The following is a 16,876-nucleotide window of genomic DNA, read 5'->3' on the forward strand; positions in this document are numbered from 1 at the left end:
ATCCGTTGAGCCGTTGCGGAGGGTATCTTCAAACAAACATCCATCCATCGAAATATTCACATTTATAATACTAGTAAGATATTATTTGAATTATACAATATTAACAATATTAATGAGAGGAGGGTGGGGTCCGCTAGGTGCCCGGGGCACCTAGCGGCTGTGAAGGTCATGCTGACGGGGCAAGTGAAGGTTGCGCAAAGGTCAAGTCGGGCGTTTTTCAACCCGATTGCCAACCAGATCGAGTCCCTGATGTCGCACTGTGAGCCAGCCCTGCCCCCCTATACTTCCCCAGTAGTCCTAACGCCTGAAAATTTTATTTTATGAGTAGGGCGTTCCCAAAGGTGCGGGCTCCATGGAGGGTGGGAAGCTGGGGAAATGAAACCTTTTAAGACAGGCTATGGATAAATCAAGGCCAACCCAAAACAAACCAAAGGCGACTGGTTCAATTTACGACTCTACAAGCCAACCTGTAGAAGCAGGTCCGAGCAAAAGCTCAACAACAACACCCAGGTAGTTTCCAGACGAGCCAAGGACAAAGCGCCGAAGCAAAATCTGGAGCCAACCAAGACCGGAACCACCGGAGAGGAACCTGCTGGCAAGCCGAAAAAATGTAAGCGGCCTACCAAGCTCCAAAGATACAGAGCAGCTCAACGCAAGGCACGGAAGGGGGAACTACCCAGGGTTACAGAGTCGCCAATCCCTGATCAGGTGTCGCCCCAAGCCGGACCTAGTGGCCAAAGTACAACTGGTTCAGGTCGTAGACCTCCAGAGCCGACCACTACCTCTGGCAAGGGAACGGCCCCTGTGAAGGGGAAGGCACCTCAGCGACCTGGTAAGGAAACCCGAGCCGAAAAAAGAGCTCTAAATAGTTCAACGTCGCCGAGAGGAGACTATAAAAAACAGAAGGTGGAAAGACCTTCCAGACCAACGGCAATCAGCTACAGTGACGCAGTATCCTCAGACCTGAAAGTAGCGGTTACCTGCGCACGATCTGGCAACCTAACCAGAGATAGCGGCAGTACGGCTTCACGCCGCAGCGGAGCACGGAGGACGCGCTGTACGACCTCATGCAGCACGTCAGGGGCATCCTACACTGGAAAGAGACGGCATTGCTCGTCTCCTTAGATATCGAAGGCGCGTTTGACAACGCATGGTGGCCCGCCATTAAATGTAGGATGGTCGACAAAAAGGTACCTATAAACCTGAGGCGCGTTATCGAGGATTATTTCCGAGACAGAAGCGTGGCGGTAAACTATGCTGGCAGGACAGCGCGAAAGGCCCAAACGAAGGGCTGCGTCCAGGGCTCCATTGGGGGGGCCCTTTTCTGGAATTTGTTGTTGGACCCCCTCCTGGACGAGTTGGACAGACTTGGGGCATACGTCCAGGCGTTGCCGACGATATCGTCCTGGTTTTTTCCGGGCACACGGCGCTCGAGATCCACCGGGACGCCGGCGCCGCCTTAGTCTGCGTATACAACTGGGGTGTCGTAAATAAACTCCGCTTCTCCGCTGAAAAATCACTAGCGATGGTTGTTACGCGGAAGCTTAAATACGACACACCAGTCGTGCAGATGGGCGGCGTCGCCGTCCCGATGGTAACTGAGCTTAAGATCCTTGGGGTCATCGTCGACAGTAAACTTACATTTAACACCCATGTTGCCTATGTGTGCCGAAAAGCCGCCAGCCTATATAGGAAACTGTTGACGATGGCCCGCGTGGAGTGGGGCTTGTGCCCGGAGATAATCAGGGCAATCTACGTCGCCGTAGTAGAGCCTACTATAATGTACGGCGCGAGCGCCTGGGCGAAGGAGGTGGATATACTTACTGGCGGGATGGGTCCGAGATCCGGACCAAGCGAATGAGGTTGGAGCCGATGTACACCGTCTTCCAGGCGGAGCTGCTCGCGATAGCCAGAGCTACGGACCTGGCTGTCTTGCGCGGCTTCCACTGCACGGCGGTGCTCAACGACTTTCGATCTTCGCTCGATCTGATCCGGAACCCGGACACGCGGCATCCCCTCGCTACCCATATTCGTAGGAATATTAGGGAGTTAGAGGGGAATGGAAAGACCCTCCGACTCTTTTGGGTCAAGGCTCACGTTGGTGTCCCGGGCAACGAGCGGGCCGACGAATTAGCGAGATTGGCAGCGGCCCAATCCAGGGTCGCCCCGGCCTACGATAGATGCCCGCTCTCCTATGTTAAAAAGCGAGTAAGGGAGGGTGTGGTCCAGCGATGGAACAGTAAGTAGATATACCGGTGGGGCCAGAGCGTCGGTTACCAAAATGTTTTTCCCTGAAGTAGCCGGCGCATACAAAACTTTATAGACCCTGGAAGATAAGCCCGCATGGGCTCAAATACTTACAGGACATGGAGGATTTGCCGCATACCTGCACAAATATAAGCTCAAAAATGACCTGGCTTGTGTGTGCGACCCGGCAATCCGGGAGGAACCGCACCCCTCAAAGGGTCAGAACAAGAGTACATAGAAACACAGGCTAATAGTATTTTCGAGAGCATCATAACTAGCTACCACGAAGCCTGTCCAGAAAAAAACTATGCTCCAAAACCTGGTCAACAACCATGGTGGTGCAAAGAACTGGACAAAAAGAGGAAGCTGGTTAGGAAAGCTCTGAATAGAGCCACGAACACTTCGAATGACACTGACTGGGACGCTTATAAAACGGCAAAGTCCGACTACAAAAAGTGCATCAGAAAGCGCCGCACCGCAGGGTGGCGAAATTTCTGTAGCAATATAGACAAATGCGGTCAAGCTACCCGTGTTACAACAACCTCAACGGCACTAAGGTTGCGGACACTTAATCTATGGAGACAATACAGGATCCCACATACGTCTATTTTGGAGACGCTCACAGCAGCGATGCCTATCGTTGATGCCAAACACGACCTGATCCCCAAACAGTACATCTTTCACAAGAAATACAAAATACACCTCACTGAGGCTAAACACGATGACACAGGTAGGCACAACCACACACCTGATGATCCAAGATGGGTCCAAGACAGACCAAGGTTCAAGGTTCAGGTTCAGGAGTATTCTCGGAAGTCCTGAATATCAAAATACACACATCTTTAGGTCAATACTGTACCATATTCCAAGCGGAATGCATGGGAATAATCTTAACAGCACACGCCATAGCTGCAAGAAAAGCAAAAGATGAAAACATCAGCACACTTACTGAGAGCATGGCTGTGCTCCAGGCACTGAACAGCTACACAGTCAACTCAGGCCTTATAAATGAGTGTCACCTAATTCTGAATGATTGAGGAGCAGCTAACAATATCAACCTTCAATGGATAAAAGGTCACAGCGGCTCCAGAGGCGGTGACGCAGCGGACGAGCTGGCCCGCAAAGGTTCCGGAAGCCGAGCAATCAGCCCTGAGCCCATCGTTCCCCTGCCTTTAGGATATTTAAGATCGCAGATAACAAGCAGAAGTCACGCTCAGCAAAGCGTGCTCAGGGATAACATAAGTGAATGCGGGCAGACAAAGGAAGTTTTGCCGAAAATTAATAAGCGAATCTAAAATAGGCTACTTAAATTAAGCAAGCCACAGCTCAGAGTAGCTGTGGCTGCCCTGACAGGTCACGGCCACTTTAACAAACACCGTTTTTAACTTAGGTTTCACCGACAGTCCTTTATGCAGAGCGTGCATGGAGGAAGAAGAAACGGCATTGCACGTTATACAACACTGCCCGGCAGTGTCCGACTACAGGGTCAGATACCTAGGTCCGCCGAGGTCGCCGCCAGAGATCACCAGCAACATTAAGGGACTGCTGGGGTTCTTTGGCGAGCTGGGCTGGCTGAAGTAACCCACAGCCTGCCTTCACGCAAAATACGCGCTTGTCGTGGAGTTGCGGATAACTGAGCCCCTACTACTAAGAGGACTACTAACTGGATAAGACGTGCTTTAATTTAATCTAATCAAAATTCCTTGTAATGTTTAATTTATATTTGTGTTTAAGAATGACACAGATTATAAATAGGTATTTTATGTTGCCTATGCAACATATTTAATCTGTGGTAAAGATTAACATAGAGTATAAATAATTAGGACTGAGGTCTGTTAGGTGGGTGTTCCCTCATCTCGAGCACATGTTCGACTGGCTGCGGCCGACCGTCAGGACCAACCCGCGCCGGCTTCACCACGCCCGTTGACACCATCTTGTCGAATAAATTCACTAACTTCATCGCTTCGTACTCTTTCTGTAAAAAAAATGACGAATTGCTTTACAAAATAAAATTTCAATATCAAATAATTTCATTTTTTAACTATAATCAAATATATGTAAACCAGTAAGAGGCGCTGCTATCGCGTTTGGTTCTGTCAGAATATATATAAAACCTACTTAGACATTGAAAATGACACAACAGTACAAAGAGGATCTTGTGACATTTTTAACGTTGACAGGGCTAAGAAGCTGTCATAATTCAGTTTGACTTTTGCCCTATATACTAAATTAAACTTTTAACTTAAATGTAAAAATTTGTTTTTTTCGTCTCTTACTTTGACGTGCCCTTTACTTAGGAGGTTTCAATTACACACAAATTTTGAAGAGAAAGAAAGACGAGGAAACGATAATTACATCCTATAATTGTTAAAACAAAAAAGAATAAACCACAATTACACACATATTAGATTATTAACTATTTAACACAAGGATTTTTTGGGAATGAAATTGAACTCATTGACCAAATTGGTAACAATGAATGTGTAAAACAACTTCATACCTGTTCCTCTGTCATGCCTTCAAACGGGTTGACACGTGGGGGGCGCGTGCAGCCCACCACGGGGTCTATGTGGGGCTGCGCTTCTAAGTACTCCTCAGTATCGGAGTCCTCGCTACTCGATGAGTACACCACGGGGCCGCGACCACCAGACAACAGGCCCTTTTGCGCCAAGTGGCCCGCAGCGTTCCCAAAACCAGTGTATTTCACCATACGCCCAACTGGAAAGTATGATATAATGTCAAATTTACTAGAATAAAGAATCCAACTGGATAAGAAGATAATATACTAAAAAAAATACTAAACTACATATACCAGCCTTCAGCTACTTCGCCACTAAGGGAACATATCATAGGGATTTATTTATATTTCATTTGAAAAAATATACAGTCAAACCTGGTTAAACTAGAACTGGATTAGCGAGAAACCTGAAGCGAGTCATTGTCCAGGCCCTACGGTCAACCTAACCAGGCTAAAAACTCGGGTTAGAGAGAAACCTCTAAGATCGAGAAATATATAACCATCCATCCATCCAATTAATTAATATCTCTCACCTTTCTCCTTACACAATATGAATAGGAACTCAGCAACTAGATCTCTGATAGCGGTGATTGGTGTTGTGAGCAGTCTACACAATTGGTTGCGTAGTGTGGATCCCTTCTCCGGAGGACTTGATACATCGCGCAGAGGTGGCAGCACTTCTTGTCTGAGATATTTACGATGAGCCCGACAACTACGTGCACTTTTATTCAATACAGTTAAGATCGGGCACAAATATTCATTCTGATTACTTGTACTCTGGAAGGAAATTATATTGTTTAGCTGTAGCAAAGAATACATAAGTTGGTAAATAATGATGCCAACATTATAAAGTGAAAAAAACATTACTAGAAATTAAATGGATTAATATGTATAAATTTTTACCGTTGTTATTGTGAGACGGTGTAACAGGAACTGAATAAGTGACTGTAAGGACTCCATATTTTTAGTGTCATACACATATTGCGGCTTTTCTCCCTCATTGTAATCAGGAGTTAAGTATGGATAAAACTTTGATGGCACACTACAACACAAGTTATATAACATTGATACAAAGACATCAAAAACAAATATAAATTAATCTTACTGTTATTTCTAATATTATAAATGCGAATGTTTCTTTGAAGGTATCTCACCGGAACCCCTCAATGGATCTTGATGAAATTTGGCACAGATGTAGAACATAGTATATTAGAACACATAGGTTACTTTTTAAGTTTTTTTTTTTTTAATTCCGCGCGCACGGACTCGTGGGCGACAGCTAATTTATTATTATCCATAGACAGCAGCGGTGTTAGCTCTACTAGCACACTGGGCGATACTTTTACAGAACCCCCTTTTTTATCATGACTTTCGAGGTTTTACAGTGTAATGTGAGACTGTATTCGCAGACCTATGGCTCCCCCTTTCTGCCCAACGCCCTAGGCGGTCGCGCAACTGCATCCCACCCTAACTCCGGCCCTGTCTATAGATGTTTTTCTATATGATTAATTATTTTATCCATAAATATTTAATACAACATAAATAAATTATGTTTAAATGTAAATGTAACATAATAAAAGTAATTTTTTATCTAAGTAATGTTTTAATTCTAAGCCAACTATGTAAGTATAGTATTTAACAAAGCAATAGCCTGCTTTATAGAGAAATTAGATAGAACATATGTACATTACCTGACTAGCACATTAACAATATTATTTCGTAACTCATGTAACTTTTGCTCCGATGACACATGTGCACTGAGCAGTGTTGTGAGCACAGGCATTAATCTTAAATAAATTGCCTCTTCCTCTTCATCCACCTGGTCATCTAAGCTATTTTGTAATGTTAGATTAAACTGAATTTTTAATATTTCACAAATTATTGCTTGTTGATTATCCTAAAATGGAAAATTATAATTAAACATTTACAAATACTATTGGTTGAATTCAAACATATTAATAATCAAAGATTTATTTTTATTTTTGATTAAAAATAAGCACTTTTTCTCCACATTAACTTTATATGTCTTAAAAATCACTTTCATCCGTTTGGGTTGTTTCCTTCAGAATTGGTACGAAGTTTACGTTTCACATCTTACTAATATTACAAATGCGAATGTTTAGATGGATGGAAGGATGTTTGTTTGAAGGTATCTCCAGAACAGCTCAACGGATCTTGATGAAATTTTAATATAGAACATAGTCTGGAAGAACACATGGGCTACTTAATAAGTTTTTTTTTAATGTTGCGCGTACAGAGTCGAGGGCGACAGCTAGTAATATTATAATGATAACATACTTGTAAGAAACAATGGCTGTCTCCAGTTACACCACCACATGCACCTGCAACATCTGGATCAACAGATGCTTCAGTAATTATTTCATTCAAACAACTTATAAGATAGTCCATTCCGTGCAATTCACTTTTGATCTTTGCAGATATGTCTTGTCTAAGAGCTGTTAGAATGAAGAGCAGTTTCATGTCAAATAGCATAATGTCATCTTTATAAGGTATGTCTTTGTAAGACCTCAATCTTGCAACCAGGCCTTGTGCAATAGAAGTATGGGCACAAAGTGCTCTCGATACCTCACTATTCAATGCTAAGTTACACAAGCATTTTAAAGCCTCGATAGCCTCTTCTTTCTTTGGTATTCTCTCTGCTGGTTTTGTTTCATCATCAATGTTTAGAAAATTAAACAGACCAGCTTTTTCAATTAATGTTATTATCCATTTCTCACATACTATGGCATCTACTTCAAGTTTATCTCGGCTGAAAAGGGTATTTGAAAACTTGTACAAAGCATGCAATTTTTTTTCTTTCAAACTTCTGTTTTAACAATTTACATTAATTATATAAACAGAAATAAAAATAATAATGAAAGTATCTACTTTAGATGGATAAAATATATAATATCTGATATAATCTTGAGCACCTTAATATCCTGAGAGCAGACAAACACATTGCATGCACAGATTCCAAAGAAGGTTCTTGAATAAGTTGAAATAAAGCAGCCCATAAGGATACTCTGTTGTTGTTCATTGATAAATTTGGAAATGTAAAAACATTTTCATTCTGAAAAAAAAAAATTGTATCCTTATTGTTCCAACATTGCAACACATACAAAATGTGCTAAGGTTAACTTACATCGTTTAAGAATTTCTTTAAAATTTGAATTACACCTGATTTATCACCGATAGATAAAACTTTGATTTCTTCTTCGTTCATTTTGATTTTAATCAGCCTAATAAACTGCTTACTTAATGCAATCTATATTTATCAGATTGCAGAAAAATAATTAATTGGCACTTAAAAACATATTATTTGTATAGTTTTTAAGGTGAAATTAGAAATTAAAGTAGTTTCTTGAGTCAAAGTGAGTTAATTTTCTGAAGACATAACAAAAATTATGCCTATACAAAATAGAATAAATACAGATGTCAAAGTCAAACAATGACAAATGACAGAGGAACAGGAAACAGAAACAGTTTTAGTATTGAACAAGTTTAAAAAATAACAGTTCTTGCTATTTTATTAGCATAAAATAGTACCACAGCTATTTACGACAATTTGTAACAATAATATTGAAGGATGTCTGTTTGGTTTTTCTTTGAGTTATATTAATTTAGGTTTAAGGAAATATTTTATTTTTTGTTTTATTATATTTATTTATTATTAAAGGAAAAAAGACACCGACATTTTTATTTAATAATCCAACGTCTCATAATCGACTAGTTATAATCATAGTTATAATCAAACGAAATTATGTTAATTAATTGATATACATCACTATTTTAACATCTGTTTTCATATGTCATATGTCAAATAATACAATATCTCCGTGCTGGATTTGCACCAAAAATTATAGGATATTGTATTGTATTTCATATAAATAAACGAATTACAGCCTAAATATGGCTGCTGTAGCCTTATCCGGTAATTTAGCCAATAAAATAATACGTAAGTATATCTTCTCTATTTATTGAAATAAATTAGAAAATAAGTCTTACATAATTGGTAACAAAATGTATTTTGAAGTAGTTTATTGACCTTAACGAGTATTATAAGTGTGCAGAGTTGTTTTATAGCAAAACACGGTGCTTTGAGTATTATTTACATAAAGTCGGCATCGTACAGTACCGATGGTAAACCTAACATTGCTGCGTACAAGCGAGGAACCGGTGGCCGCAGTAGTTTCAATGGAATCGTGGCCACTGTTTTCGGTTGCACTGGGTTCGTAGGGAGATACGTATGCAACAAACTTGGCAAGATAGGTACTCAAGTAAGTTGTAATTTTTCTAACAGTACACAATACTTTTATATTGTGATTTGTAAAACATTTATTTGATAAGTTCCAACTGTTTATAATAATGTGGTTGCTCTTTTATTTATCACAGTAATTTTTAATAGTTGCAATTATGTTTTTTTTTCATTAATATTGCCTTGTTTCCAACACACATTCAAAATAAAATTAAAATTTTTGAATGAATATAGTCTTATAGCTTAATATTATTTTCTTAAATTTATAAAGGTATATTGTTATTACCAAATATTTCTCATTGCATTACAGATGATTTTACCATACAGGAGTGACTTCTATGATGCTAACCGACTCAAAGTAGCAGGAGACCTTGGTCAAGTCCTCTTTACTCCCTTTGATATTCGTGATGAGGCATCTATTGCTAAAGCTGTCAAGTACTCAAATGTTGTCATCAACCTTGTGGGACGTGATTATGAAACCAAAAACTTCTCTTACACAGATGTGCATGTTGATGGGCCCAGGCGTATTGCCAGGTAGTTTAATACACATATTACAGATTTTTAACATAAGACATTATGTTTTCTTTATTTGAATAAAAATCATTGTTCTAATAAATTCAACAGAGTATGTATACTGCTGGTTATGATTAAAGCTTATTGGAAAAGTGTTGAATAATATATATTTTTTACATATCTTTGGTAATTAGTGCATAACTGTCTTATAAATAATCAAACTCTAAGCTGATGAGACTCCTACTATTTAAATGTATATGTTTACAGAATATGCCGAGAAATGGGTGTGGAGAGATTCATTCATCTCTCTTACTTGAATGCTGAGAGGCATCCACAGCCATTGGTATTAAAGAAACCATCAATGTATAAAATCAGCAAGTATCTCGGTGAATGTGCGGTCAGGGAAGAATTTCCAACAGCAACTATATTTCGTGCTTCCGATATTTATGGTTCTGAAGATAGATTCCTTAGGTAATGTATAAAGTTAATAGGCCAAGCATATTGAATTGTTGAACAAAGAAACTGTGACAGCAATTTTTAAGGTGTAATTTTTTTACTAAATACTTGCAGATCTTTAGCAACAGGCTGGAGGTCTCATGGTAACCTGGTGCCTGTGTATAAGAATGGCATGGAGACTATAAAGCAGCCTGTTTATGTTTCTGATGTAGCTCAGGGCATTGTGAACGCTGCTCGCGACCCTGACACTCGTTGCCAAGTCTACCAAGCTATTGGGTAAGCAAATTCTCAGATATTATCTACTAGCTGTCGCTGTCCCCACAACTCTTTCCGCACGGAATTAAAAAAAAAACTTTTATTAGTAGCCTATGTGTTTTTCCAAACTATTTTCTATATCTGTGCCAAATTTCATCAAGATCTATTGAGCCGTTCCGGAGATACCTTCAAACAAATAACCATCAATTCATCTAAACATTCACATTTATACTATTATAAAAAAGTGTAGCAATGCTTTTATTATGCATAACCATATCAAATTTTTACCAAAAAAAAAGCCTAATGTATCTTACCAGATACCTTAATTAATCAAAAATAATAATTTTTTTTAGGCCTAAAAGATACCTTCTCGCTGACCTCATTGACTGGTTCTACAAGTTAATGCGTAAGGACAGGGCAGGCTACAGGCGGTACGACATGAAGTATGATCCAATATTCTTCTCCCTGCGCGTAGCCGCCGCAAACATGCTGTCTCCTGCTTACCCATTTGGTGGATTGCACTGGGAAGGTTTGGAAAAGGTATTATTTTTTATACTAGCCACTTTTTTGCGATACTATTCTCAGTACCCCTTCTATTTTACGTATTGTAGTGAAACTGGTAGGATGAGACATTGGCACTGAATGTGTCAAGTTCAAGCCCTATTAGTTGTTATATAAGGCACTATTTAATTCTTACAGGAATCAACTACTGACCGACCCGAAAAAGGTGTGCCTACCTTGGAAGACTTGGGTGTGGCATTGACACAAATGGAAGATCAAGTGCCATGGGAACTGAAGCCGTTCCGTGCTTATCAATATTACTTGGACAAACTTGGGGAATTCCCTCAACCATCACCACCAAATGCCCTGTAAATGCAGTCAAAAATCAATCGCCGATGGCCGTCGTAATTTTATTATCTGTTTGTAGATACATTCAATAAATTATGGTCTTATTAGTAATGTGGTTTGTTTTTATCCATCTATGAGGACAAACTATCTGACCTGGTGAGCGTGTCTAAAACAGGAATTCCCTAAGTGGTTGATATCGAACTTAAAGCATTGTTAAAGCTCACTGTCTTCTTCTATTGACCTAAGTCAGAATGAATAATTATAATAATAATAAATGATCTTAAAAGAAGGTAATTTTGCCACGGGGGTCTGAGGTAACAGTTCATTTTAGAAAAGGGGTCACTTGTCCAAAAAAGTTTGGGGATCCCTAAAGTATGACAGCTCCCTAGTGCCCTCCTGACAATGTTAAAAGTATCACAAGATACTGTAGCTGATTTTGTTCCATTTTACCCATAGACTGTTTTCTGATAGAACTACTATAGAAGCCGCACTTACTGGCTTAGTTAGGCCTTTTGCACTATACCTCATTCTACTTAATTATGAGGAGTACTGGGTGACAAGCTTTCATCTCGCCAAACCTAGTCTGCTAATTAAAAGCCCTCGATGATTGCCACAAAGACTAATCTCTTGGCACAATCGGAACAAAACATAAGTAAGTTTAGTTAATGATAACATGTTATAAGAAACTTGTTCTTTTTCCTATTTCTTTGCCCTTTTCGGGCTATATTTCCAATATACAGAAACTAATAAAAAGCATATTTTGGAATAATATTGTTTATTTTAATCTTATTCAAGGAGCTGGCCTGCCACGTCCATAGCCTCCTCTCTGTAACAATAGAAAGTTATTGATTTATATCAATAAATTATGTCATATTTTATCTATATGGATACTACACATTAAAAAAAAAAAGACATTCATTAGATGACTTTCATTATTTACTAGCATTTACCATGACTTTACCATTTAGCCATGACTTTGTCCATATGGTATTAAAAAAACTTAATAACCTATTATATTACTTACTAGTAAGTAAGCTATTCTAAAGGGTAATCTATCTGTGCCAAATTATATCCAGATTTATTTTAGATGTCCTAAAGTTACCTGGTAGAAAACATCTATCTAAAGTTTTATGTTTATGATAATTAGTAAGATATGAAGTATTCCTACTACTTTAATCATTTGGTAGGCAAATATAAAAATACTCACGAATTCCAAATCAGCAGAGCCAGGGCCAACATCAGCCTTTTTATCATGTGGGGCACCAGGTGTGGTGGGGGCACGACGGTATGCAGACCGGTCCTCTGTGGTACGGGTTGGAGCATCTGTCCTGCCCACTGCACCACGACGCACTGTCTCTGTTCGCACTGACCGCTTAAGTGTCGCTGGTACAATTTCAGGTGGCAGGTGGAGGAATATTCTTAGGTACTCAATACCCTCATTGGTTAGGTACCTGTGAAAATTTAATATTTGTTTTTGGAACTTTGCTTGTTTGATTTTGATTTCTAAATTAATAGAAAAACTAAAAATGTAAATAGAGTTAATTTTGCACTCTTGTAAATTGATTCAAACATGTTGTGATCTTAACCATTGTTGAAAAGCATCCAACATTTAAATAAATAATTTAAAGTAGGCACCTATTCAGAAATACATAACTATGATAACAATTTGGTTTAATATAAACTAAACTACATTTAATTATGCCGTTCGTACCCTTTTTGCCTTTCGGTTAAATTAATTTAAAACATTTTTACTTATTGCAATTGTAAATATTTTGAAAACTGTTGTTACGAATAATTAATTTATATCTTTAACTATGACAAAACACTATAAAGGATAGGACAAACAATAGTCTGTAATTTACTAATTGATATCATTTATGAACTCTGTTTATCAGTTCCAATTTCTTCATGATAAACAATACTTTCCAAAATCATTAATTACTTATGGGAAACATTCATCTTTAAGCTTTAATACAACTAAAAAGCATACTAAGATTAAAACTTACCAGTAGAAATGCCTCCACGCAAATTGTTCCTTGACATAACCTCTAGATTTGAGGGACTGCATAGCTTTTATCACTTGCAGGTTAGGAATCTTTTCTAGATCAGGATGCTTAGGTGCATGGTAGTCCTTCTTGGCTACCATGACTCCTTCTTTGAATAAGTATTCATAGATGGAAACACGGTTTTGTTTAGGCATCAACATCTTGATCGCCTACCTAAAAAAATATTTTTAACACATATATTCAAATTATCGTGAAATAAATTCAACGTACGATAATAGGCATCAAGGTAAAAATAACTTTGTGGGAAAAATTCACTTTTATTCAAAGATTCAACAAATAAAAACAGATTTAACTTAAATATTACCTTCCGCTTATTTTGACAACTAAAAAGAAAAGGCAAATTCTACAACGATTTGAAGTATTGTTTTCTTGCCCTTACAAAAAAGATTTTTATTACCGTCAATATTTTTACATTTCGTACGTAAATTCATAATTCTTATTATCCCAATAATTTGTATCATAATAAACATTAAGTTTTGGAAACAGTACAATTAAATAGCATATTTTTTGGATTTTCTTTCACTACATTTCAAAGAAAATAACTTGATATCCTAGCAACATTGCGTTGACCATAATGTCAGGAACTCAAATGCTCAAATATATAAGAATCAAGAACTGTAAAAATCAAGTCTATGACACGGTAATAATAATACCGTGAGTGAGAGAGATACAGTTATACACAATTCCTGTGACGTGACAAAGACAGGGATAACTATCTTCCGTCCCTTTCTGCGTACCAGGGTTTGGGCTTTGTTTGGAACAAAGGTTGTCCCCTACAAACAACCTAGGTTGTCCCTAACAAAGTTTGACATTCGTGCTATTTTTCGAAAATTGTGAGTACTTAGTGGCTGTAATTGTGCAAAAATATTTTGATATTACAGTTTTAGTAAGGTAAAGTTTATAAAACATGGTATACTGCTGTATCGTCGGTTGTAAAAGCCGTAGTGAGCGAAAAGAGAAAAACATAACCTTTCACTCGTAAGTACTGAAACTACGCACTTATTCACATGTATTCATACAAAATAAGGAAGAAAATACAAACTAGTTGTTCTTTACAGTCTTTGTAATAACTAATATGTTAAAATACGGGTAAAATCAGCTAAAATAAAATAGTATTTTTCGAACATTATGCGCCCAAACGCAGATGTCATTTGTGTCAAATAATATACTGTATATCTGGGAAACAAGCGGCCATATTAAACTTCTTTTCAAATTGGTTGGTTATTACCCGTAAAAATAATACCACCATCTTGTTGTAAAAATTACCCTGAATTTAGGGGAAATAAATTATAGTATGTATAATGTATATAAATGAAACAATTCACATTTTTTATACTATTTTCAACAGATTTCAAAAGGAGTTTTTAATTCTGGTATATGCTGTGTTTTTAAATATTTGATACTTTCTTATCCCGTTGATTTTAAAGAGTATGCTTTTTAATTTGTCCCATGTAAATTTTGTTTCTTAGAAATTACAATCAAAATAGTTTAATATTAAGTAGTTTTACATGTAGTGTTCACTGTAATGATATACAGAGTAATTTAAAATTATATGACTATAATATTGGTATGTTTTTTGTAGCTTTTTATGAAGACTTAGGGCTTCGTGCATATCGAAGAAAAATAGGACATCGTTTGAATGCTCGTCTAATGGACCTAAGACTGAAGAGATGCCGCGCTTTGTTGAAGCAGTACGCGGGAAAAAAATATCGGGAAATTCTTTTTTTGGAGTCACTCAAGACATCCTTGATTAAGGCAGCCGCCGATATTGACATGGACCTCGTTCGTCCTGTGATAGACGACTGGCCGAGCAGATTGAAGGCCTGTATTCAAAATCACGGATGTCATTTTGAATAAACTTTAGTGTCATAAGAATCTATGTTTTGTTAAGTTCATTTTGGTATATAAATGGTCACATAATGAATAAACTTGTTTCAATTATTTTATATTAAACATGTAACAGAATTTATGACCTGACTAAGTATTACTAAAAAAATCTGTTTATGTAATCTTAGTCACATAAACAAAAATTACGCATTGTTTTTTATATTTATTACGTTTATTAATTACAATTTAATTGGGAATATATAAATTGGTCTATATTAAATTATATCGTAATTATTCATTTTCGGGACAAAACAAATAACTGGTAACCCCAATCCTTTTACATATATATATGTATAGTCTATAGTACTCTCTATCTGTCCCTTACGGGTGAACGCGTATGCCATATCTATATAATTCTTCATCTGAGGTAAAAATTGTCCAAAAAAAAAATGTTATGTCACTGTCAAATGAACGTCAAGTCAACAAAAGCGCATAACGCTGCATTTTTTACGTTTTCGTAAATTACTCAATTTTAACCACCAATGGTTTACCTTCGCCAGTTTTAAGTGTTTTCTATCGCACAAAATAATTAATTTCGTTTTTTCTTCTACTTAAACATTTCTCAAAGGGTCTAACAATGGACTTCCAAAATAGACCCGGTGGTAAAACCGGAGGCGGCGGTGTAGCCTCTTGGTCCGAAAGCAACCGAGATCGTCGCGAAAGACTCCGTCAGCTTGCTTTGGAAACTATTGACTTAAATAAAGACCCATACTTTATGAAAAATCATTTGGGTAAGTTAGCTAAACAACCTGTGTAACGTGTTTTTATATATTTTGTTACGTTAATATTAACGAAATTTGTTTTCAGGGTCATATGAGTGTAAACTTTGTTTAACTCTTCATAACAACGAGGGTAGCTATTTAGCTCATACTCAGGGAAAGAAGCATCAAGCTAATTTAGCTCGAAGAGCTGCCAAGGAGGCCAAAGAAGCACCGCAACAATTAGCACCCGAAAAGCCAAGAATAGAGCCTAAGAAGTTTGTAAAAATTGGTCGACCTGGTTATAGAGTAACAAAACAAAAAGACCCTGATAGTGGTCAACAAAGCTTGCTTTTTCAAGTTGATTACCCAGGTAAGAACTAGCAACAATCCTTTTGCATAAGTTTTTAAAGGTCATTAATAAACTCAAATTGTTTGTGTTTTAGAAATTGCTGAAGGTGTGCAGCCAAGACATCGCTTTATGTCTGCTTATGAGCAGAAAATAGAGCCACCGGACCGCAGGTGGCAGTACCTGCTCTTTGCCGCGGAGCCTTACGAGACTATAGCATTCAAAGTGCCAAGTCGTGAGGTAGAGAAGCATGACACCAAGTTTTGGACTCACTGGAATAAGGATACAAAACAATTCTTTTTGCAGTTTGCATTTAAAATTGAACCTTTACGAATGCCTCCTGCCCCTCCTAAATTATGGGAGAATCATGGTATCAGATTACCTCCTCCACCTGGAGCTAATCTTATGGGGGTACCTCCTCCTCCACCATTACTGCCAGTTCCACCTCCTCCACCGTCAATGTAAATATGAGCATAGATGTTTTAATAAGTGTGTTATAATTAATAAATATTTTTCAAATAAATGTTTTGAATGATTTTTTTTCAATTCACAAAAAATATATAACGGTTATAATATGCCCTGATTATGAACTTCACCAGATTAAAATTGAAGTGTGTATTCTAGAAACTGTCAGCAAATTGTATACAAGGAATTTATATGGTATATTGTAAATTATATTAAAAATGCTATTGTTACTTAATATCTAAGTAGAGTATGGTTTTAGTTTAAAATTATTTGAGCATGTTCATGTAGCTAGATTTTATTTTCAAGGATAATTTA

General features: G+C 37.7%; 4 protein-coding genes across 4 annotated transcripts; 2 read left to right on the plus strand and 2 right to left on the minus strand.

Moving 5' to 3' along the window:
• Positions 1 to 3,843: 3,843 nt before the first annotated feature.
• On the minus strand, positions 3,844 to 8,056 carry LOC106708694 (synembryn-A). The gene is made up of 8 exons (XM_014500232.2): positions 7,911 to 8,056; positions 7,699 to 7,838; positions 7,064 to 7,535; positions 6,457 to 6,662; positions 5,669 to 5,807; positions 5,299 to 5,542; positions 4,748 to 4,965; positions 3,844 to 4,222 (listed from the first exon to the last, which is right to left on the minus strand). The coding sequence occupies exons 1-8, from the start codon at positions 7,989 to 7,991 to the stop codon at positions 4,067 to 4,069; spliced, it is 1,656 nt and encodes a 551-aa protein (XP_014355718.2). The 5' UTR covers positions 7,992 to 8,056; the 3' UTR covers positions 3,844 to 4,066.
• A 516-nt stretch (positions 8,057 to 8,572) lies between these two features.
• On the plus strand, positions 8,573 to 11,191 carry LOC106708703 (NADH dehydrogenase [ubiquinone] 1 alpha subcomplex subunit 9, mitochondrial). The gene is made up of 7 exons (XM_014500241.2): positions 8,573 to 8,723; positions 8,852 to 9,045; positions 9,334 to 9,557; positions 9,804 to 10,007; positions 10,107 to 10,268; positions 10,601 to 10,787; positions 10,947 to 11,191. The coding sequence occupies exons 1-7, from the start codon at positions 8,678 to 8,680 to the stop codon at positions 11,118 to 11,120; spliced, it is 1,191 nt and encodes a 396-aa protein (XP_014355727.1). The 5' UTR covers positions 8,573 to 8,677; the 3' UTR covers positions 11,121 to 11,191.
• Positions 11,192 to 11,854: 663 nt separating this feature from the next.
• LOC106708732 (40S ribosomal protein S10) lies at positions 11,855 to 13,553 on the minus strand. The gene is made up of 4 exons (XM_014500281.2): positions 13,467 to 13,553; positions 13,103 to 13,315; positions 12,304 to 12,547; positions 11,855 to 11,922 (listed from the first exon to the last, which is right to left on the minus strand). The coding sequence occupies exons 2-4, from the start codon at positions 13,300 to 13,302 to the stop codon at positions 11,887 to 11,889; spliced, it is 480 nt and encodes a 159-aa protein (XP_014355767.1). The 5' UTR covers positions 13,303 to 13,315; positions 13,467 to 13,553; the 3' UTR covers positions 11,855 to 11,886.
• Positions 13,554 to 15,440: 1,887 nt separating this feature from the next.
• LOC106708750 (splicing factor 3A subunit 2) lies at positions 15,441 to 16,619 on the plus strand. The gene is made up of 3 exons (XM_014500299.2): positions 15,441 to 15,780; positions 15,857 to 16,120; positions 16,194 to 16,619. Exons 1-3 carry the CDS (start codon positions 15,627 to 15,629, stop codon positions 16,559 to 16,561), a joined length of 786 nt encoding a protein of 261 aa, XP_014355785.1. The 5' UTR covers positions 15,441 to 15,626; the 3' UTR covers positions 16,562 to 16,619.
• Positions 16,620 to 16,876: the final 257 nt, after the last annotated feature.

The sequence above is a fragment of the Papilio machaon genome, chromosome 5, assembly GCF_912999745.1.
Source record: "Papilio machaon chromosome 5, ilPapMach1.1, whole genome shotgun sequence".
Classification (NCBI taxonomy): Eukaryota; Metazoa; Arthropoda; class Insecta; order Lepidoptera; family Papilionidae; genus Papilio; species Papilio machaon.

Excerpts from the sequence above, each read along its gene's own strand:
- LOC106708694 (XM_014500232.2), bottom strand. The coding sequence starts at position 7,991 with ATGAACGAAGAAGAAATCAAAGTTTTATCTATCGGTGATAAATCAGGT. Across the intron at positions 6,663-7,063 it reads ACAGCCATTGTTTCTTACAA|GATAATCAACAAGCAATAAT; the intron begins GTATGTTATCAT and ends TTTCCATTTTAG. Across the intron at positions 5,808-6,456 it reads ATTGTTAATGTGCTAGTCAG|TGTGCCATCAAAGTTTTATC; the intron begins GTAATGTACATA and ends CTTGTGTTGTAG.
- LOC106708732 (XM_014500281.2), bottom strand. The coding sequence starts at position 13,302 with ATGTTGATGCCTAAACAAAACCGTGTTTCCATCTATGAATACTTATTC. Across the intron at positions 12,548-13,102 it reads GCGTGGAGGCATTTCTACTG|GTACCTAACCAATGAGGGTA; the intron begins GTAAGTTTTAAT and ends AAATTTTCACAG. Across the intron at positions 11,923-12,303 it reads GCTCTGCTGATTTGGAATTC|AGAGGAGGCTATGGACGTGG; the intron begins GTGAGTATTTTT and ends CTATTGTTACAG.
- LOC106708750 (XM_014500299.2), top strand. The coding sequence starts at position 15,627 with ATGGACTTCCAAAATAGACCCGGTGGTAAAACCGGAGGCGGCGGTGTA. Across the intron at positions 15,781-15,856 it reads CTTTATGAAAAATCATTTGG|GGTCATATGAGTGTAAACTT; the intron begins GTAAGTTAGCTA and ends ATTTGTTTTCAG. Across the intron at positions 16,121-16,193 it reads TTTTCAAGTTGATTACCCAG|AAATTGCTGAAGGTGTGCAG; the intron begins GTAAGAACTAGC and ends TTTGTGTTTTAG.
- LOC106708703 (XM_014500241.2), top strand. The coding sequence starts at position 8,678 with ATGGCTGCTGTAGCCTTATCCGGTAATTTAGCCAATAAAATAATAC. Across the intron at positions 8,724-8,851 it reads TTTAGCCAATAAAATAATAC|CAAAACACGGTGCTTTGAGT; the intron begins GTAAGTATATCT and ends GTTGTTTTATAG. Across the intron at positions 10,788-10,946 it reads ACTGGGAAGGTTTGGAAAAG|GAATCAACTACTGACCGACC; the intron begins GTATTATTTTTT and ends TAATTCTTACAG.